This window comes from Gymnoscopelus braueri, assembly GCF_963280865.1.
Source record: "Gymnoscopelus braueri genome assembly, chromosome: 6".
Lineage (NCBI taxonomy): Eukaryota > Metazoa > Chordata > Actinopteri > Myctophiformes > Myctophidae > Gymnoscopelus > Gymnoscopelus braueri.
In genome coordinates, this window is record NC_137607.1 from 5845069 (window position 1) to 5868125 (window position 23057).

Here is a 23057-nt window from a genome sequence, read left to right on the forward strand (position 1 = left end):
CCACTCTACCTCTGATACAATTTTTGGAACATTTCTCTGCGGAAATTTGGCGAAATATCACTTCAAAGTCAATTATACATGTCTTATAACCTTGGACTTTAACCAAACAACTTCCTTTATAGGTGCCAAAACTAATGCAATGGGAATCACTTAACAATGTCCCCACTGTACCTTTGATACCATTTCTGGAACATTTCTCTGCGGAAATTTGGCGAAATATCACTTCAAAGTCAATTATACATGTCTTATAACCTTGGACTTTAACCAAACAACTTCCTTAATAGGTGCCAAAACTAATGCAATGGGAAACACTTAACAATGTCCCCACTGTACCTCTGATACCATTTTTGGAACATTTCTCTGCGGAAATTTGGAGAAATATCACTTAAAAGTCAATTATACATGTCTTATAACCTTGGACTTTAACCAAACAACTTCCTTAATAGGTGCCAAAACTAATGCAATGGGAATCACTTAATAATGTCCCCAATGTACCTCTGATACCATTTTTGGAACATTTCTCTGCGGAAATTTGGAGAAATATCATTTCAAAGTCAATTATACATGTCTTATAACCTTGGACTTTAACCAAACAACTTCCTTAATAGGTGCCAAAACTAATGCAATGGGAAACACTTAACAATGTCCCCACTGTACCTCTGATACCATTTTTGGAACATTTCTCTGCGGAAATTTGGAGAAATATCACTTAAAAGTCAATTATACATGTCTTATAACCTTGGACTTTAACCAAACAACTTCCTTAATAGGTGCCAAAACTAATGCAATGGGAATCACTTAATAATGTCCCCAATGTACCTCTGATACCATTTTTGGAACATTTCTCTGCGGAAATTTGGAGAAATATCATTTCAAAGTCAATTATACATGTCTTATAACCTTGGACTTTAACCAAACAACTTCCTTAATAGGTGCCAAAACTAATGCAATGGGAAACACTTAACAATGTCCCCACTGTACCTCTGATACCATTTTTGGAACATTTCTCTGCGGAAATTTGGAGAAATATCACTTAAAAGTCAATTATACATGTCTTATAACCTTGGACTTTAACCAAACAACTTCCTTAATAGGTGCCAAAACTAATGCAATGGGAATCACTTAATAATGTCCCCAATGTACCTCTGATACCATTTTTGGAACATTTCTCTGCGGAAATTTGGAGAAATATCATTTCAAAGTCAATTATACATGTCTTATAACCTTGGACTTTAACCAAACAACTTCCTTAATAGGTGCCAAAACTAATGCAATGGGAAACACTTAACAATGTCCCCACTGTACCTCTGATACCATTTTTGGAACATTTCTCTGCGGAAATTTGGAGAAATATCACTTCAAAGTCAATTATACATGTCTTATAACCTTGGACTTTAACCAAACCACTTCCTTAATAGGTGCCAAAACTAATGCAATGGGAAACACTTAACAATGTCCCCACTGTACCTCTGATACCATTTCTGGAACATTTTTCTGCGGAAATTTGGAGAAATATCACTTCAAAGTCAATTATACATGTCTTATAACCTCAAACTTTAACCACACAACTTCCTTAATAGGTGCCAAAAATAATGCAATGGGAATCACTTAACAATGTCCCCACTGTACCTCTGATACCATTTCTGCAACATTTCTCTGCGGATATTTGGCGAAATATCACTTCAAAGTCAATTATACATGTCTTATAACCTTGGACTTTAACCAAACCACTTCCTTAATAGGTGCCAAAACTAATGCAATGGAAAACACTTAACAATGTCCCCACTGTACCTCTGATACCATTTTTGGAACATTTCTCTGCGGAAATTTGGAGAAATATCACTTCAAAGTCAATTATACATGTCTTATAACGTTGGACTTTAACCAAACCACTTCCTTAATAGGTGCCAAAACTAATGCAATGGGAAACACTTAACAATGTCCCCACTGTACCTCTGATACCATTTCTGGAACATTTCTCTGCGGAAATTTGGAGAAATATCACTTCAAAGTCAATTATACATGTCTTATAACCTCAAACTTTAACCACACAACTTCCTTAATAGGTGCCAAAAATAATGCAATGGGAATCACTTAACAATGTCCCCACTGTACCTCTGATACCATTTTTGGAACATTTCTCTGCGGAAATTTGGCGAAATATCACTTCAAAGTCAATTATACATGTCTTATAACCTTGGACTTTAACCAAACAACTTCCTTAATAGGTGCCAAAACTAATGCAATGGGAAACACTTAACAATGTCCCCACTGTACCTCTGATACCATTTTTGGAACATTTCTCTGCGGAAATTTGGAGAAATATCACTTCAAAGTCAATTATACATGTCTTATAACCTTGGACTTTAACCAAACCACTTCCTTAATAGGTGCCAAAACTAATGCAATGGGAAACACTTAACAATGTCCCCACTGTACCTCTGATACCATTTCTGGAACATTTTTCTGCGGAAATTTGGAGAAATATCACTTCAAAGTCAATTATACATGTCTTATAACCTCAAACTTTAACCACACAACTTCCTTAATAGGTGCCAAAAATAATGCAATGGGAATCACTTAACAATGTCCCCACTGTACCTCTGATACCATTTCTGCAACATTTCTCTGCGGATATTTGGCGAAATATCACTTCAAGTCAATTATACATGTCTTATAACCTTGGACTTTAACCAAACCACTTCCTTAATAGGTGCCAAAACTAATGCAATGGGAAACACTTAACAATGTCCCCACTGTACCTCTGATACCATTTCTGGAACATTTTTCTGCGGAAATTTGGAGAAATATCACTTCAAAGTCAATTATACATGTCTTATAACCTCAAACTTTAACCACACAACTTCCTTAATAGGTGCCAAAACTAATGCAATGGGAATCACTTAATAATGTCCCCAATGTACCTCTGATACCATTTTTGGAACATTTCTCTGCGGAAATTTGGAGAAATATCATTTCAAAGTCAATTATACATGTCTTATAACCTTGGACTTTAACCAAACAACTTCCTTAATAGGTGCCAAAACTAATGCAATGGGAAACACTTAACAATGTCCCCACTGTACCTCTGATACCATTTTTGGAACATTTCTCTGCGGAAATTTGGAGAAATATCACTTCAAAGTCAATTATACATGTCTTATAACCTTGGACTTTAACCAAACCACTTCCTTAATAGGTGCCAAAACTAATGCAATGGGAAACACTTAACAATGTCCCCACTGTACCTCTGATACCATTTCTGGAACATTTTTCTGCGGAAATTTGGAGAAATATCACTTCAAAGTCAATTATACATGTCTTATAACCTCAAACTTTAACCACACAACTTCCTTAATAGGTGCCAAAAATAATGCAATGGGAATCACTTAACAATGTCCCCACTGTACCTCTGATACCATTTCTGCAACATTTCTCTGCGGATATTTGGCGAAATATCACTTCAAAGTCAATTATACATGTCTTATAACCTTGGACTTTAACCAAACCACTTCCTTAATAGGTGCCAAAACTAATGCAATGGAAAACACTTAACAATGTCCCCACTGTACCTCTGATACCATTTTTGGAACATTTCTCTGCGGAAATTTGGAGAAATATCACTTCAAAGTCAATTATACATGTCTTATAACGTTGGACTTTAACCAAACCACTTCCTTAATAGGTGCCAAAACTAATGCAATGGGAAACACTTAACAATGTCCCCACTGTACCTCTGATACCATTTCTGGAACATTTCTCTGCGGAAATTTGGAGAAATATCACTTCAAAGTCAATTATACATGTCTTATAACCTCAAACTTTAACCACACAACTTCCTTAATAGGTGCCAAAAATAATGCAATGGGAATCACTTAACAATGTCCCCACTGTACCTCTGATACCATTTTTGGAACATTTCTCTGCGGAAATTTGGCGAAATATCACTTCAAAGTCAATTATACATGTCTTATAACCTTGGACTTTAACCAAACAACTTCCTTAATAGGTGCCAAAACTAATGCAATGGGAAACACTTAACAATGTCCCCACTGTACCTCTGATACCATTTTTGGAACATTTCTCTGCGGAAATTTGGAGAAATATCACTTCAAAGTCAATTATACATGTCTTATAACCTTGGACTTTAACCAAACCACTTCCTTAATAGGTGCCAAAACTAATGCAATGGGAAACACTTAACAATGTCCCCACTGTACCTCTGATACCATTTCTGGAACATTTTTCTGCGGAAATTTGGAGAAATATCACTTCAAAGTCAATTATACATGTCTTATAACCTCAAACTTTAACCACACAACTTCCTTAATAGGTGCCAAAAATAATGCAATGGGAATCACTTAACAATGTCCCCACTGTACCTCTGATACCATTTCTGCAACATTTCTCTGCGGATATTTGGCGAAATATCACTTCAAAGTCAATTATACATGTCTTATAACCTTGGACTTTAACCAAACCACTTCCTTAATAGGTGCCAAAACTAATGCAATGGAAAACACTTAACAATGTCCCCACTGTACCTCTGATACCATTTTTGGAACATTTCTCTGCGGAAATTTGGAGAAATATCACTTCAAAGTCAATTATACATGTCTTATAACGTTGGACTTTAACCAAACCACTTCCTTAATAGGTGCCAAAACTAATGCAATGGGAAACACTTAACAATGTCCCCACTGTACCTCTGATACCATTTCTGGAACATTTCTCTGCGGAAATTTGGAGAAATATCACTTCAAAGTCAATTATACATGTCTTATAACCTCAAACTTTAACCACACAACTTCCTTAATAGGTGCCAAAAATAATGCAATGGGAATCACTTAACAATGTCCCCACTGTACCTCTGATACCATTTTTGGAACATTTCTCTGCGGAAATTTGGCGAAATATCACTTCAAAGTCAATTATACATGTCTTATAACCTTGGACTTTAACCAAACAACTTCCTTAATAGGTGCCAAAACTAATGCAATGGGAATCACTTAACAATGTCCCCACTCTACCTCTGATACAATTTTTGGAACATTTCTCTGCGGAAATTTGGCGAAATATCACTTCAAAGTCAATTATACATGTCTTATAACCTTGGACTTTAACCAAACCACTTCCTTAATAGGTGCCAAAACTAATGCAATGGAAAACACTTAACAATGTCCCCACTGTACCTCTGATACCATTTTTGGAACATTTCTCTGCGGAAATTTGGAGAAATATCACTTCAAAGTCAATTATACATGTCTTATAACGTTGGACTTTAACCAAACCACTTCCTTAATAGGTGCCAAAACTAATGCAATGGGAAACACTTAACAATGTCCCCACTGTACCTCTGATACCATTTCTGGAACATTTCTCTGCGGAAATTTGGAGAAATATCACTTCAAAGTCAATTATACATGTCTTATAACCTCAAACTTTAACCACACAACTTCCTTAATAGGTGCCAAAACTAATGCAATGGGAATCACTTAACAATGTCCCCACTGTACCTTTGATACCATTTCTGGAACATTTCTCTGCGGAAATTTGGCGAAATATCACTTCAAAGTCAATTATACATGTCTTATAACCTTGGACTTTAACCAAACAACTTCCTTAATAGGTGCCAAAACTAATGCAATGGGAAACACTTAACAATGTCTCCACTGTACCTCTGATACCATTTTTGGAACATTTCTCTGCGGAAATTTGGAGAAATATCACTTAAAAGTCAATTATACATGTCTTATAACCTTGGACTTTAACCAAACAACTTCCTTAATAGGTGCCAAAACTAATGCAATGGGAATCACTTAATAATGTCCCCAATGTACCTCTGATACCATTTTTGGAACATTTCTCTGCGGAAATTTGGAGAAATATCATTTCAAAGTCAATTATACATGTCTTATAACCTTGGACTTTAACCAAACAACTTCCTTAATAGGTGCCAAAACTAATGCAATGGGAATCACTCAATAATATCCCCACTGTACCTCTGATACAATTTTTGGAACATTTCTCTGCGGAAATGGGGAGAAATATCACTTCAAAGTCAACTAGAAAAAGTGCTCCTCGGAGCACAGGTCTCCGCCAGGTCAGGTAGGTTATTTTGGCCTCCTGGTGGCGCTATAATAGGTCAATGTTAAAAGGGTGGCATTTGGGGGGCACGGTGGCACAGTCGGTAGTGCTGTCGCCTCACAGCTAGAAGGTCCTGGGTTCGATTCCCGCAGGGGACGCTGTGGGCGCTGGGGGTGTGGTCTCTCCTCCGCGTCATCAGTGCCCATACCCTAGGTGGGGTTGGCGAAAGGGCCTTTCTGTGTGGAGTTTGTATGTTCTCCCCGTGTCTCCTAGGGTAGGTACCCTCACAAAAACATGCAGTAATCCTGGTCACTATACTGCCTGCCCCTGGCCAGCCGGGACGCCTGATGGAGGGGAAGGGAACTGGTTGGAATAACGTGTTCCTTCCACGCGCTACGTCCAACCAAGGAAACTCTCCCCTGTCAGGTGACAAGAAGGTCAGTTGGCTCTCATGCATTGAAGGAGGCATGAGCTCGGCCCTGGCCTCCCTAGGTTGGCAGAGGGAAGGTAGTGCCCAGGATTACATAGACAATTGGCACTGGGTGTAAAAAAAATAGGTTTACATAGTGGGATTAAAAGAAAAAAAAAAAAGAAAAAAAAAAGGGTGGCATTTGTTCCTCAACGTAGTGCAAATGTGCATTCAAAGTTTCACCGCAATCGGACGCTGCGTTCATGATTCGCGGCATTTTGTTCAAAACGGGCCACTCCTGCAAATATTACATGTCAATGTTAGCCAATCAGGATGGAATATGAAAATCAAACAGATTTGTTTTGATCAAATGACTATAGAGATCATGTGTACCGATTTGCGTGAAATTTGGATCAAATCTGAATGCTTAATATCAAAAAATGTGTTTTACATAAGTCTGCCTCCTGGTGGCGCTATAAAAGGCAAATGTGAAAAATGCAGGGCAAAGGTTTTTCCTTGGCCTCTAGAGAGTGTGCATACAAAGTTTTACACTGATCGGTACAGTTATAGGTAAAAACACGAATCGGTCTGTTACAGCGCCACCATGAGGCTGATTTGAACATTTTCAAATGGCATGTCTTCCTCTGCCTAATGGGAATGAGTGTGCAAAATTTCACGGAAATTGCATGCTGTGTTCATGATTTGAGGCATTTTGTTCGAAACGGAGTACTCCTGCAAACTTTTAAAGGCAATTTTTGCCAATCAGGATGGAATATGAAAAATCAGAAATTAGCCGTTTCTTTTAATGACTATAGAGATACTGTGTACCGATTTGTGGGATTATGGGCCAAAATCTGTAGGAGTACTGTCCAAAAATGTGTTTTGCACAAATCAGCCTCCTGGTATGGCGCTATAAAAGGCCTATGTGAAAAATGTGGAGCAGAGGTTCTGCTCTGGCATCCAGGGAGTGTGTGTGCACAGTTTTGCTGTGATCAAGCCACCGGTGCCAGAGATTAGCTGTCCACAAAATGACAGAATGACGGACGGACGGACACACACACACACACACGGACGGACGGACAGACAGGGGGTAAAACATACTCTCTCGCCATGCCTTTCGGCCTGGCGGAGACAATTAAGGACCAAAAGCATTCAAAACAGCATAATAGGGTTACCATTGAACCAACAGACTATTATAGGTTATTTTATTCATAAAATGGCAAAAACATATGACACTATATTATTGTAATGCTGTTATATCATGTATCATGCACATATTTTATATTAAATGTAAATGTACACAATTGAAATGAGAATTGGCAAAGATGAAAAGAGAAAACGGCACTGTGTGTGTGTGTGTGTGTGTGTGTGTGTGTGTGTGTGTGTGTGTGTGTGTGTGTGTGTGTGTGTGTATGTGTGTGAGACTGACAGAAAGAGAGCAAGATAGGGAGCAAGACAAACAACACAATGGCTTCTAGCAAAACAAATGTAAATGTGACTGTTAATTAGTGAGAAATATAATGGGCAAAAGTTTAATGGCATTTGTGCTGCAACCTATGGGTATAAGTGATTACTCTGCATTGTATTGACATTGCACAATTTATTAATGAAATGTGCCATAAATCAACCACAGTGTGCATGTGTGTTAAACATGATGCATAATAGTCAACTAATGCAAAGAGTGAAACTCTGAAATAACCCCAACAAAAATGGAATAAGAAAAATCTGACAATATACCTGTTGATAACATGACTACAGGAATAATATAAACCAAAAGATGTAAATAGCAAAACGTGTGTTTTGGCCTATCAACATAGAAAAAGGAAATTGTCAGAGTTGGCTCATGATCCACTGAATGGAAGGGTCTGTAGAAGACACATGATAATGTGAATTCACGTGCTAAGGATGGTTTTCCAGGCAAGATATTCAGGACTTCAAAACATGAATCAAGCTTTTATAACACCAGCATAAGGCTGAGTTGAAAGATGTCAGGTGGCATGTTTTCATCAAGCAAGTAGGAGTGTGTGTGCAAACTTTCACAGCAGCCAAACGCAGCTTGCATGGTTTGAAACAACTTTTGTGTAAAAGTATTATAAAAACAATAAAAGCAATTGTTTTGCAAAAAATTGCCTCCTGGTGGCACTATAACAGGCCAATGTGAAAAGGGGGGCATTTCTTCATCGGCCTAGTGGGCCTAGTGCGGTCATGATTTGAGGCATTTTGTTCAAAACGGACCAATCCTGCAAACTTTGGAAGCCAATGTTAGCCAATTAGGATGGAATATGAAATATCGGACAGATCCGTCAGGATCACATGACTATAAAGACACTGTGTACTGATTTGCTTTTTTGTTTTTTGGATAGAATCTGAAGGAGTAATATGCAAACATGTGTTTTCCAAAAGTCGGCCTCCTGGTGGCGCTATAAAAAGCAGATGTGAAAAATGCAGGGCAGTTGTTTTTCCTTGGCCTCTTGGGAGTGTCCGTGCAAAGTTTCACACAGATCGGTGCAGTTATAGGTAAAAACGTCAATTGGCCTGTTATAGCGCCACCATGAGGCTGATTGGAAAGTTTTGAAGTGGCATTTCTTCCAGGGGCAAGTGGGAATCTACGTGGAAAATGTCACAGAAATCGCATGCTTCGTTCATGATTTTAGGCATTGTGTTAAAAATGAAGCAATCCTGCACATTTTGGGAGGCAATCTTAGCCAATCAGGATGGAATCTGCTAAATCAGACAGATCCGTGTTGATCACATGACTATAGAGATACTGTGTACCGATTTGCGTGTTTTTTGGAGAAAATCTGTAGGAGTAATATCCAATGATGTGTTTTGCAAAAGTCGGCCTCATGGTGGCGCTATAAAAAGCAGATGTGAAAAATGCAGGGCATATGTTTTTCCTTGGCCTCTGGGGAGTTTGCGTGCAAAGTTTCACGCAGATCGGTGCAGTTATAGGGAAAAACGTGAATCGGCCTATTATAGCGCCACCATGAGGTTGTTAGGAAAGTTTTCAAGTGGCATTTCTTCCTGGGCCAAGTGGGAATCTACGTGGAAAATGTCACGGAAATAGCATGCTTCGTTTGAGGTCATGGAGGTTGGGTAAATCTACTTTACATTTTGACCGGGGGGGGTACCACTGGCCGGCCACTGTGGTGGTGCGGGGGGCACTGTTACTGTAGAGTCGTATAGTTCTTTAAAAATATATCTTCATAAAAAAGGTGAGCACATAGTAATCTGACGCACGACGCACTTTGTATCAGTTTTAGAGTCTTTACTGAACATTAAAGCAAAAAAATATAAGGCATACAACAAGCGGTTCTTGTAGTGGTGTAGTGGTAGTGGTAAAAACAAGTAAGACACGCGAACGCTGGAAGCGAACGCAGCTCGAAAATATTGTGTATTTACGGACTTGTAATCCGTGTTATTTCACCGTGATGGGGAGAGAACATTGACATTGTGTGTGTGCGTGTGTGTGTGCGTGTGTGCGTGTGTGCGTGTGTGTGTGTGTGTGTGAGCCTGGTGAGGAAGTGGCTGTGTTTAAATACCCACTCAACTCGCGACATCATCTTCCAGCCCCGCGGGGAAGGTGGACTGGGTGTCCCGAATATCGAGTGGATCTACACTGCCACCAGAAAATTGGACATCAGAACCCCAGGGTTCGGTGTGCGTTCCGACTGGATGGACCTAAATGACTTGTGCCAGCGCTCTGGACTACAGCTGAAGTGGGCGGCGCGTGACGGCTCCGCTGTTGCGCTCAACAACATCACAGACCCGCTCATCAATGCGCGCGCGACCTACGCGTTGGATAACGGCGCGCAACAGGAGCTGTCCGTCAAAACTGCGAGGGCCTCAATATTGACAATGAAGAGATCTCAGAGTGCCCAGCATTGGACTAGTTTAAGCCTGCAAGGAAAACTGGCTCATCTACCCTCTGCAAATCACTCTCTGTCACACTCCATCCTCTCAAACACCACCATTGGAGAGGACATTCTCATATTTACCATCAAGGCCCGCCTAAATGTTCTGCCTACAAAATACAACTTGGCAACCTGGTATCCATCCCAACATGAACCACACTGCATTCACCATCCACATCCTACCCCAAGCAATAAAGAGACAATGGCCCACATCCTCAATGGCTGCAGCTTTTACAAAGGACTGTATATTGCCAGGCACGACCGGCTGGTGGATCTAATTTCCAGAGACATCAGAGAAGTACAGGACATAACATCTAAAATGTAATTTGCACAGCACTGCTCACACAGACTGGTTTGAACATAATTCCACTGATGATAATATTTTCTGCAATATTCCAAATGCTCCAGATATTATTTTCATTAATGAATCAAGTAAATCAGTTGTCATCTTTGAAATAGGCTGTTCTTTTGATCTGTATATGGACATTTGCTTCACATCCAAACTCATGAAATATCAGCCTTTGGTAGAGTGTATCAAGTCACTTGGATATAACTGCCAGTTCATTGTGCTTGTGTTTGGAAGTCTGGGGCATGTCCACAGACTCGCGCTACGTGGACTGCAACTTGTAGGACTGCAGAAGGTCGCTGCAAAAAGACTGGCCAAGTACTGCTCAGTCTCTGCAGTGATCGGCAGCCTCTCTATCTGGAAGAGGCGGTGCTTTGTCTATCCTTGAGTGGACTAACATTTTTTGATATATATTGTTGCCTGGTGTTAAATTATAATCACTGCTCTGCATGCATATTATCCCACTGTGTTTTAAATATATTGCATACAGTGTCTGGCCATGCCTTCATTTGAAACCCTCTTCAAAAAAAAATTGGATCTTGTATGCTACTGTATTTATGTAGATCCAAATAAAAGTATTCAAATGTGTGTGTGTGTGTGTGTGTGTGTGTGTGTGTGTGTGTGTGTGTGTGTGTGTGTGTGTGTGTGTGTGTGTGTGTGTGTGTGTGTGTGTTTTGCAGGCTGTTGTGCATTTTAATCAGAGCATTGTCTACATTCCTGCACTCTGGCGCACTCTGGCGGCTGCACACAGGCAGTGCATGCACACAGAGAGACACACACACAGACAGACAGAGACACACACACCCTAGCCATGGTTCACATGACGCTTGTATAAAAGCGTCATGGTGCCGAGTCCCCCTGGTCTAAAGTTGTGTTCGATTTTTTCACATTGCCATCTGTCATATAAACATAAACGTTCAGATTTCAAATATAAAGTGCTTACCACCGAGCCACGGATGTTACAAGGCGACGCGAACCGCGATAAGTACTCGTATCTCCTGTATTGTTCAATAAAAAGCATTTTAATCCCATCGCCGGCCATTTTCTCTTTTCTTTTTGTAATGTATCAGAGTGCAATACACCTCCCAACCATTAGTGTCGCATGGCTGGAAGCATCTGAGAACATTTGGAGAAAATGGCCGGCGATCGGACTAAAATGCTTTATATTGAACAATACGGGAGATACGGGGACTTATCGCGTTTTGCGTCGCATGTTCCAGAAATGGTATCAGAGGTACCATGGGGACATTGTTAAGTGTTTCCCATTGCATTAGTTTTGGCACCTATTAAGGAAGTTGTTTGGTTAAAGTCCAAGGTTATAAGACATGTATAATTGACTTTGAAGTGATATTTCTCCAAATTTCCGCAGAGATGTGTTCCAAAAATGGTATCAGAGGTACGGTGGGGACATTGTTAAGTGATTCCCATTGCAATAGTTTTGGCACCTATTAAGGAAGTTGTTTGGTTAAAGTCCAAGGTTTTAAGACATGTATAATTGACTTTGAAGTGATATTTCTCCAAATTTCCGCAGAGAAAAGTTCCAAAAATGGTATCAGAGGTACATTGGGGACATTGTTAAGTGATTCCCGTTGCATTAGTTTTGGCACCTATTAAGAAAGTTGTTTGGTTAAAGTCCAAGGTTATAAGACATGTATAATTGACTTTGAAGTGATATTTCGCCAAATTTCCGCAGAGAAATGTTCCAAAAATGGTATCAGAGGTACGGTGGGGACATTGTTAAGTGATTCCCATTGCATTAGTTTTGACACCTATTAAGGAAGTTGTTTGGTTAAAGTCCAAGGTTATAAGACATGTATAATTGACTTTGAAGTGATATTTCTCCACATTTCCGCAGAGATATGTTCAAAAAATGGTATCAGAGGTACAGTGGGGACATTGTTAAGTGATTCCCATTGCATTAGTTTTGGCACCTATTAAGGAAGTTGTTTGGTTAAAGTCCAAGGTTCTAAGACATGTATAATTGACTTTGAAGTGATATTTCGCCAAATTTCCGCAGAGAAATGTTCCAAAAATTGTATCAGAGGTACGGTGGGGACATTGTTAAGTGATTCCCATTGCATTAGTTTTGGCACCTATTAAGGAAGTTGTTTGGTTAAAGTCCAAGGTTATAAGACATGTATAATTGACTTTGAAGTGATATTTCTCCCTATTTCCGCAGAGAAATGTTCCAAAAATGGTATCAGAGGTACAGTGGGGACATTGTTAAGTGATTCCCATTGCATTAGTTTTGACACCTATGAAGGAAGATGTTTGGTTAAAGTTCAAGGTTATAAGACATGTATAATTGACTTTGAAGTGATATTTCTCCCCATTTCCGCAGAGAAATGTTCCAAAAATGGTATCAGAGGTACAGTGGGGACATTGTTAAGTGATTCCCATTGCATTAGTTTTGGCACCTATTAAGGAAGTTGTTTGGTTAAAGTCCAAGGTTATAAGACATGTATAATTGACTTTGAAGTGATATTTCGCCAAATTTCCGCAGAGAAAAGTTCCAAAAATGGTATCAGAGGTACATTGGGGACATTATTAAGTGATTCCCATTGCATTAGTTTTGGCACCTATTAAGAAAGTTGTTTTGTTTAAGTCCAAGGTTATAAGACATGTATAATTGACTTTGAAGTGATATTTCTTCACATTTCCGCAGAGAAAAGTTCCAAAAATGGTATCAGAGGTACGGTGGGGACATTGTTAAGTGATTCCCATTGCATTGGTTTTGGCACCTATTAAGGAAGTTGTTTGGTTAAAGTCCAAGGTTATAAGACATGTATAATTGACTTTGAAGTGATATTTCTCCCCATTTCCGCAGAGAAATGTTCCAAAAATGGTATCAGAGGTACAATGGGGACATTGTTAAGTGATTCCCATTGCATTAGTTTTGGCAAATATTAAGGAAGTTGTTTGGTTAAAGTTTGAGGTTATAAGACATGTATAATTGACTTTGATGTGCTATTTCTCCACATTTCCGCAGAGAAATGTTCAAAAAATGGTATCAGAGGTACAGTGGGGACATTGTTAAGTGATTCCCATTGCATTAGTTTTGACACCTATTAAGGAAGTTGTTTGGTTAAAGTCCAAGGTTATAAGACATGTATAATTGACTTTGAAGTGATATTTCTCCCCATTTCCACAGAGAAATGTTCCAAAAATGGTATCAGAGGTACAGTGGGGACATTGTTAAGTGATTCCCATTGCAATAGTTTTGGCACCTATTAAGGAAGTTGTTTGGTTAAAGTCCAAGGTTATAAGACATGTATAATTGACTTTGAAGTGATATTTCTTCACATTTCTGCAGAGAAATGTTCCAAAAATGGTATCAGAGGTACAGTGGGGACATTGTTAAGTGATTCCCATTGCAATAGTTCTGGCACCTATTAAGGAAGTTGTTTGGTTAAAGTCCAAGGTTATAAGACATGTATAATTGACTTTGAAGTGATATTTCTCCAAATTTCCGCAGAGATGTGTTCCAAAAATGGTATCAGACGTACAGTGGGGACATTGTTAAGTGATTCCCGTTGCATTAGTTTTGGCACCTATTAAGAAAGTTGTTTGGTTAAAGTCCAAGGTTATAAGACATGTATAATTGACTTTGAAGTGATATTTCGCCAAATTTCCGCAGAGAAATGTTCCAAAAATGGTATCAGAGGTACGGTGGGGACATTGTTAAGTGATTCCCATTGCATTAGTTTTGACACCTATTAAGGAAGTTGTTTGGTTAAAGTCCAAGGTTATAAGACATGTATAATTGACTTTGAAGTGATATTTCTCCACATTTCCGCAGAGAAATGTTCAAAAAATGGTATCAGAGGTACAGTGGGGACATTGTTAAGTGATTCCCATTGCATTAGTTTTGGCACCTATTAAGGAAGTTGTTTGGTTAAAGTCCAAGGTTCTAAGACATGTATAATTGACTTTGAAGTGATATTTCGCCAAATTTCCGCAGAGAAATGTTCCAAAAATTGTATCAGAGGTACGGTGGGGACATTGTTAAGTGATTCCCATTGCATTAGTTTTGGCACCTATTAAGGAAGTTGTTTGGTTAAAGTCCAAGGTTATAAGACATGTATAATTGACTTTGAAGTGATATTTCTCCCTATTTCCGCAGAGAAATGTTCCAAAAATGGTATCAGAGGTACAGTGGGGACATTGTTAAGTGATTCCCATTGCATTAGTTTTGACACCTATGAAGGAAGATGTTTGGTTAAAGTTCAAGGTTATAAGACATGTATAATTGACTTTGAAGTGATATTTCTCCCCATTTCCGCAGAGAAATGTTCCAAAAATGGTATCAGAGGTACAGTGGGGACATTGTTAAGTGATTCCCATTGCATTAGTTTTGGCACCTATTAAGGAAGTTGTTTGGTTAAAGTCCAAGGTTATAAGACATGTATAATTGACTTTGAAGTGATATTTCGCCAAATTTCCGCAGAGAAAAGTTCCAAAAATGGTATCAGAGGTACATTGGGGACATTATTAAGTGATTCCCATTGCATTAGTTTTGGCACCTATTAAGAAAGTTGTTTTGTTTAAGTCCAAGGTTATAAGACATGTATAATTGACTTTGAAGTGATATTTCTTCACATTTCCGCAGAGAAATGTTCCAAAAATGGTATCAGAGGTACGGTGGGGACATTGTTAAGTGATTCCCATTGCATTGGTTTTGGCACCTATTAAGGAAGTTGTTTGGTTAAAGTCCAAGGTTATAAGACATGTATAATTGACTTTGAAGTGATATTTCTCCCCATTTCCGCAGAGAAATGTTCCAAAAATGGTATCAGAGGTACAATGGGGACATTGTTAAGTGATTCCCATTGCATTAGTTTTGGCAAATATTAAGGAAGTTGTTTGGTTAAAGTTTGAGGTTATAAGACATGTATAATTGACTTTGATGTGCTATTTCTCCACATTTCCGCAGAGAAATGTTCAAAAAATGGTATCAGAGGTACAGTGGGGACATTGTTAAGTGATTCCCATTGCATTAGTTTTGACACCTATTAAGGAAGTTGTTTGGTTAAAGTCCAAGGTTATAAGACATGTATAATTGACTTTGAAGTGATATTTCTCCCCATTTCCGCAGAGAAATGTTCCAAAAATGGTATCAGAGGTACAGTGGGGACATTGTTAAGTGATTCCCATTGCAATAGTTTTGGCACCTATTAAGGAAGTTGTTTGGTTAAAGTCCAAGGTTATAAGACATGTATAATTGACTTTGAAGTGATATTTCTTCACATTTCCGCAGAAAAATGTTCCAAAAATGGTATCAGAGGTACAGTGGGGACATTGTTAAGTGATTCCCATTGCAATAGTTCTGGCACCTATTAAGGAAGTTGTTTGGTTAAAGTCCAAGGTTATAAGACATGTATAATTGACTTTGAAGTGATATTTCTCCAAATTTCCGCAGAGATGTGTTCCAAAAATGGTATCAGAGGTACAGTGGGGACATTGTTAAGTGATTCCCGTTGCATTAGTTTTGGCACCTATTAAGAAAGTTGTTTGGTTAAAGTCCAAGGTTATAAGACATGTATAATTGACTTTGAAGTGATATTTCTCCACATTTCCGCAGAGAAATGTTAAAAAAATGGTATCAGAGGTACAGTGGGGACATTGTTAAGTGATTCCCATTGCATTAGTTTTGGCACCTATTAAGGAAGTTGTTTGGTTAAAGTCCAAGGTTCTAAGACATGTATAATTGACTTTGAAGTGATATTTCGCCAAATTTCCGCAGAGAAATGTTCCAAAAATTGTATCAGAGGTACGGTGGGGACATTGTTAAGTGATTCCCATTGCATTAGTTTTGGCACCTATTAAGGAAGTTGTTTGGTTAAAGTCCAAGGTTATAAGACATGTATAATTGACTTTGAAGTGATATTTCTCCCTATTTCCGCAGAGAAATGTTCCAAAAATGGTATCAGAGGTACAGTGGGGACATTGTTAAGTGATTCCCATTGCATTAGTTTTGACACCTATGAAGGAAGATGTTTGGTTAAAGTTCAAGGTTATAAGACATGTATAATTGACTTTGAAGTGATATTTCTCCCCATTTCCGCAGAGAAATGTTCCAAAAATGGTATCAGAGGTACAGTGGGGACATTGTTAAGTGATTCCCATTGCATTAGTTTTGGCACCTATTAAGGAAGTTGTTTGGTTAAAGTCCAAGGTTATAAGACATGTATAATTGACTTTGAAGTGATTTTTCGCCAAATTTCCGCAGAGAAAAGTTCCAAAAATGGTATCAGAGGTACATTGGGGACATTATTAAGTGATTCCCATTGCATTAGTTTTGGCACCTATTAAGAAAGTTGTTTGGTTAAAGTCCAAGGTTATAAGACATGTATAATTGACTTTGAAGTGATATTTCTCCCCATTTCCGCAGAGAAATGTTCCAAAAATGGTATCAGAGGTACAGTGGGGACATTGTTAAGTGATTCCCATTGCAATAGTTTTGGCACCTATTAAGGAAGTTGTTTGGTTAAAGTCCAAGGTTATAAGACATGTATAATTGACTTTGAAGTGATATTTCACCAAATTTCCGCTGAGAAAAGTTCCAAAAATGGTATCAGAGGTACAGTGGGGACATTGTTAAGTGATTCCCATTGCATTAGTTTTGGCACCTATTAAGAAAGTTGTTTGGTTAAAGTCCAAGGTTATAAGACATGTATAATTGACCTTTAAGTGATATTCCGCCAAATTTCCGCAGAGAAATGTTCCAAAAATGGTATCAGAGGTACAGTGGGGACATTGTTAAGTGATTCCCATTGCATTATTTTTGGCACCTATTAAGGAAGTTGTTTGGTTAAAGTCCAAGGTTATAAGACATGTATAATTGACTTTGAAGTGATATTTCGCCAAATTTCCGCAGAGAAATGTTCCAAAAATTGTATCAGAGGCACAGTGGGGACATTGTTAAGTGATTCCATTGCATTAGTGTTGGCACCTATTAAGGAAGTTGTTTAGTTAAAGTTCAAAGTGAAGAGAAATATGTAATATATGTTCTTGTAGGTGACTTTGTAGTTCAATTTCTCCAATTGGCAGCTATAGAATATGACCTTCTCAACCTTTTACCATGGTTTACAATAACTAACCTTATGAAAAATGTGTTTGGTGAAAAGTAAAATTTCATAATTATATTTCAATTATAGTAATAACATTTGATCATACAGGTCATTGGTTCGGAACGGTCCAGGGACCACCAGTGGTCCAAACTAACCCTTACCGGTGTGTTACTCAGAGAGTGTACAAATGGAACCAAATGGACCCTCAAGCCTTCATTTAGTTTCCATTTAATAAAATAATAAGGATAATAATAATAATAATAATAATAATAATTAATAATGCATTTAATTTATTCACACTCATTTTTAATTACAAGGACAACGCATTTGTTACCATTTGATATACAAACTCTTTTTGGATTTTGCTTTGTTGTCTGTTGTTTGTAACCCAGCTCTGTAAAGCACTTTGGAATTTTGTATTGGAAGTGCTATAAAAAACTAATTCATTATCATTGATCGCAAACTCATATAGTTTCAGACCTGTAAGGGTCCATTTGGTAATAGTAATAGGTAGTAATATAGGTGATTATGGAGATTCCTCCACTTGGTACAGTGCATTTTTAATACATTAGTGAAATATCATACGTCTGTTAAACATATCAAAATCAGCCCCAACATAAAGCAATGAAACACATCAGATTGTATCCAGAGCAAAGACAAGCCATTTTATTGTTCAAGTACAGTGCAGTGCAAAACTTTTAGAGAGATGACATCAAATAGCTTTGGGATTTACCACACACACACACACACACACACACACACACACAGACAGACAGACAGACAGACAGACAGACAGACAGACAGACAGACAGACAGACAGACAGACAGACAGACAGACAGACAGACAGACAGACAGACAGACAGACAGACAGACAGACAGACAGACAGACAGACAATAATAGTAATATATTATATATATATATATAATCAAACAGGTCAAACATGAGGACTATACAATCCAAATGATGTCACTGAGTTAATAATATAAATGATGGCCTAATAATAATAATAATAATAATAATAATTATTATTATTATTATTATTGTTGTTGTGTTGTTATTGTAGATAAGGTCAAGTATTAGGTAAACAGCTGCGTTGTGTTGATAAAACAGAAGATTGAATAAGATACGTTATGTATCTTTCAGGACCTTGACGCCGCACGGGAGCAACTCCTACCGTAAGTACCCTACTTAATGCGCAGCAACATTCGATGGGGGGATCACTATACCGGTGTTTCGCTAGAGACGGTTCACGTTACTTCAGTGATCTGTTGTTTGTTTTATGCGCGACCAAGTATAAATCAGGCACGAGGGCCCACACATGCATACCATGTGTCATACATATAGATCTGTTATAGTATCATATATGTATTGTTCCTCAGACCCCATCGTGCTGTAGATCATTGCTTGACTGTGAAAACTAGTGAGGAACCTGAAAGGCTCTGCCTGTAGGATTGACCCAGATAAGTGCCCTGTAATCCTGATTAACCCATTAAGACCTGAACCCGACGATTCTACAAATGTCTTCTAAATCCCAACAAGTTTTCTGAAAAACGTATGTTTCTATATCAGTGGTGCTCAAACTTTTTCATGTCAAGGACCCCCAAAATGATATGTATTTGGCCGCGGACCCCCATCTCAAAATATGTTGTTCCAGGGACCCCCCAGAAGCAAAGATTTGAGTTACAAATGTTCGCTTTAAAAGAATATTAATATATTAATTTGCACACATTTTCTCGAAAATAGCAGATATACAAGCTCACAGCGCGGCACCGAGTGCAGCGCTATGAGCTTGTAGATCTGCTATTTTTGAGTTGCCAAAGTGTAAAATAATGTTTTTTTAGCTCAAATCTAAAAATGACACAGATGCGTCCCAGGTCTTAATGGGTCAATGGCTTGTTGTTATCCTGAATCCTTTGTCTTCCCTGTCCTGTCCTGTCCTGTGTGTGCCGGTAACAGTCCCGTCTCCCAGTAAGCTGCGGACGCCGGCCACGCCGTCTCCGCTGGCCCTGAGGCAGCCGGTGAAGGCTACCTCCACCCCCGGCTCGGCCACCTCCACGCCCACGCGCTCCCTGGCTCCTCCCCGCAGCGGCCTGCCGCGCCCCAGCGCGCCCTCCGGAGGAGGAGGGGGAGGGGGAGGCATCCCCCTGCCCCGCAGCAAGCTGGCCCAGCCTGTACGCAGGTACGCGTTTCATTCAACACCTCAACAACTTCTTTTGTGCCAAAGACCCCCCAAATTGATATATATTTGGCCCCCATCTGAAAACCTATTGTGCCAGGGACCCCCAGAAGACAAGATTTGTTTAAAAAAATCCAATTATTCAACATTTTTCAAACACTTTCAAGATTATTCAAAAATAGCATATGTAAATTATATTTTTGAATAGCCAACAGAAGTGGTTTATTAAATACTTTTGATGGGGACCCAACTTTGAGAACCAATGGTATACACATCTCTGCTGCTCTCTCATGTATGGAAGCTCATTTCCACAATCTATTAAAATAAAAAAGACCAGAATTTATGCGACTTGATATTTTAAAACTCGTAAAATTTAAGGTAAAGATTTCAAAAAGGATAACATTTACAGTATGTAAAAATAAAATTATGTGGCCTGCTGGCAATGTGCACACTAATGTGGACTGAATTCATCCAGCCGTTTGCAAGATTAGCTCCGGCGGACACTCTTATAGACAGCTAGACTTTTGCCATGCCATAAAAACACACAATTTAGGCCTTTTAAACAGTGGCAGAAAGGGCCTACTGAGATGTCTTAACTCATTGAGTGCCATTCACGCGTTTCACCGCTATGGTGCAACGTGCCAATCACGTGTTTCGGGTTAGGGTTTTTTTTGGGGGGGGATTTTTTTTTCAGAACCCAAGATATCATTATCTGAAGATTTGCAGCTCCATCCACTCCTTGTTTAACTTATAACTGAAAAAGGCTGTATCTTGCTCCCTAAGCACTTTCTTTTTTACTTTGAACATTTTTTTTAAAACCGCACTGGCCAGAAATAGCCAGAAATAATTCTGGCACTGTGCACAGTGAGTTAAGAGTGCTGAGAAATTAGTCATAATTCATAAGTTCAGTTTCAATGTGCTGTTCAAATCCCCTGTGTGCTGAACTCTGAATATAATCATTAAAAACATGAACTGAACTGAGACCAGACTGAATCCAAAAACATTTCCCTCATATCACTGCTTAATGCTTATGTGACCAATTGCATGAATGAACACAACATTTGACCTCGGCTACATGTGGAATGTGAGGGCTAATCTTATTTTATTTTTATTTTGCATGTCTTCCTCAGGTCCCTGCCTGCTCCTCGGACCTACGGCGGCACGGCGGAGAACTGGAGGGAAGGCTGCTACTGAGAAACCAGCCCAGCTGAGGCGCGCTCCAAAGTCCAGCCGTCCAACATGCGAGGAGGCGGGTTACGCTACAACGCGGCACTTTATTCTATCAACATTTCTCCCACAGAGGGGTTACTTACACACAGAGCGAAAGGGAGACTGTGTCCGAAAACGCAATAGACCACGTCTCCATCGCATCAGTCTGAAGCAGCGTTGTGTGCAGTGGTTTGTGGAAGGTGGGAGGGGCATGCAGAGAGAGAGAGAGAGAGAGACACACCAGTGAACGCCAAAGAAAACCAGCCCACCCCACCTCCAGAGGACAGACCACCGACCACATACACACCTGCCTCAGCGTCCGCAGTCATCCGTCAACAGGTTCATATCACTCAGTGTCTCCCCCACCGGTGGTGGACAAAGAACTCAACTCCAGTGTGGAAAAAAACAAACAGATTCCAGTACTTTGAGTCACGGTATCGATACTCCTGGTCAAATATGACTCGACTACAAGTGAAGGTTTGCTCAGTCAAATTTGTACTTGGGTTAAAGTACTGGAGTACTTGCTTTAAAAGAAATACTGTAAGTATTCAAGTACATGCTTTTAAAAAACACTTAAAGTGGCACTTCACCAACTTAGATGTCGTTTTAATGCAGTTGAGGACATGATAAACATGATGTTGGAGTGTTTTTTTTCTGTGTTTTGATATTTTGAACATGGTTTTCTCTACTGTAACACCATAGTAGATAATGTCAGTTCTTCCTGGACCAATCACCTCGTTAAGACTGTCATATACCTTGTCAGACCGTACCAAGTGGTCAGGGAAGAGAGGGGGGGAGTGGTTGATTTTTTTTTTGCTTTGTTTGTTTAGCTTTTGTTTGGTATTTCTTTAGTTCATTATGCACATGTATTAGGGAAATAGTCATTTGTGTTGTGTCTGCAAATATTAGTGCCGTTAGATGGTCTTTACAGATCTTGTAAAGAAACATGGGCTGTTGTCCAGGAAAACCTGTCATTCTCTGCTATGATGTCATAGAGAAAATCATATTCAAAATATAAGAACACAGAAAAAAACACACTCCATCATGTTCATTACGTCCTCAATGTCATAAAAAATAGGTGCAAAACCGGCAAAGTGCTCCTTAAGTCTCAAAAACTTGAATATTTTCCAGAAATGTTCCAAAAAACATGAATAATAGTGAAAATAGCAGGTCTATAAGCCAACAACGTGTCACAATGCGACTCATTGTGGGCTTGTGGACCAGCTATTTACGTGGTTAATTCATAATTAACCACTTAATTCCCCTTCATACAAATGTAATGGCGTCAAAAAAAGTACAATATTTGTATTTGAAATGTAGTGGAGTGAAAGTCACAAGTATTCAAAAAAATACAAATACTCAAGTGCAGGACTAAAGTAAATCGTCTGTCGGGTGGAAACCTCACGTTCAAATTCAGAAATGGCAAAAGCAGCAGATCTACAAGCTCAAAAGCTTGCAGATCTGCTACTTTTTGATGATTTTGTGTGGCGCTGTAGTCGGATCAAGTAGGGCGTTAATATACGAAACAAACACCAAGTTTAACCCATTAAGACCTGGAACGCATCTGTGTCACTTAAGATTTTTTTGGCTATTTTTGAAAAATCTTGGATTTTTTTTTTTCATTTTTCTTTTTTCAAAAATCTGTTAGGATTTAGAAAACATTTTTAAGAATCGCCTCAGGTCTTAATGGGTTAAAAACAGAGATAAGAGGTTTCTGCCCGACGGCAACCAAATGTACCACCACTGCTCCCCCCTGCCCCTTCCCTTCCATGCCTCCTCCCTCAGGTTGATCAATGTTCTCCCAGTCGTCTCCTCTGTGTCGTACAGATGTTGGTGGGTGACCC

At 39.0% G+C, this 23057-nt stretch overlaps 2 protein-coding genes across 3 annotated transcripts in view; both read left to right on the plus strand.

Moving 5' to 3' along the window:
- Positions 1-23055, plus strand: part of LOC308086440 (SLAIN motif-containing protein 2-like) — a gene marked incomplete at its 5' end in the record, with an annotated part of 53689 nt that extends 30634 nt beyond the window's left edge. Inside the window, 2 exons of the mRNA XM_080429962.1 lie at positions 19785-20007; positions 21135-23055. Coding sequence (XP_080286088.1) covers positions 19785-20007; positions 21135-21198 — 287 coding nt within the window. The 3' untranslated portion in view covers positions 21199-23055. The remainder of the gene's footprint in view (positions 1-19784; positions 20008-21134) is intronic.
- Positions 1-23057, plus strand: part of slain2 (SLAIN motif family, member 2) — a 115284-nt gene that overhangs the window by 90394 nt on the left and 1833 nt on the right. The window lies entirely within an intron of this gene.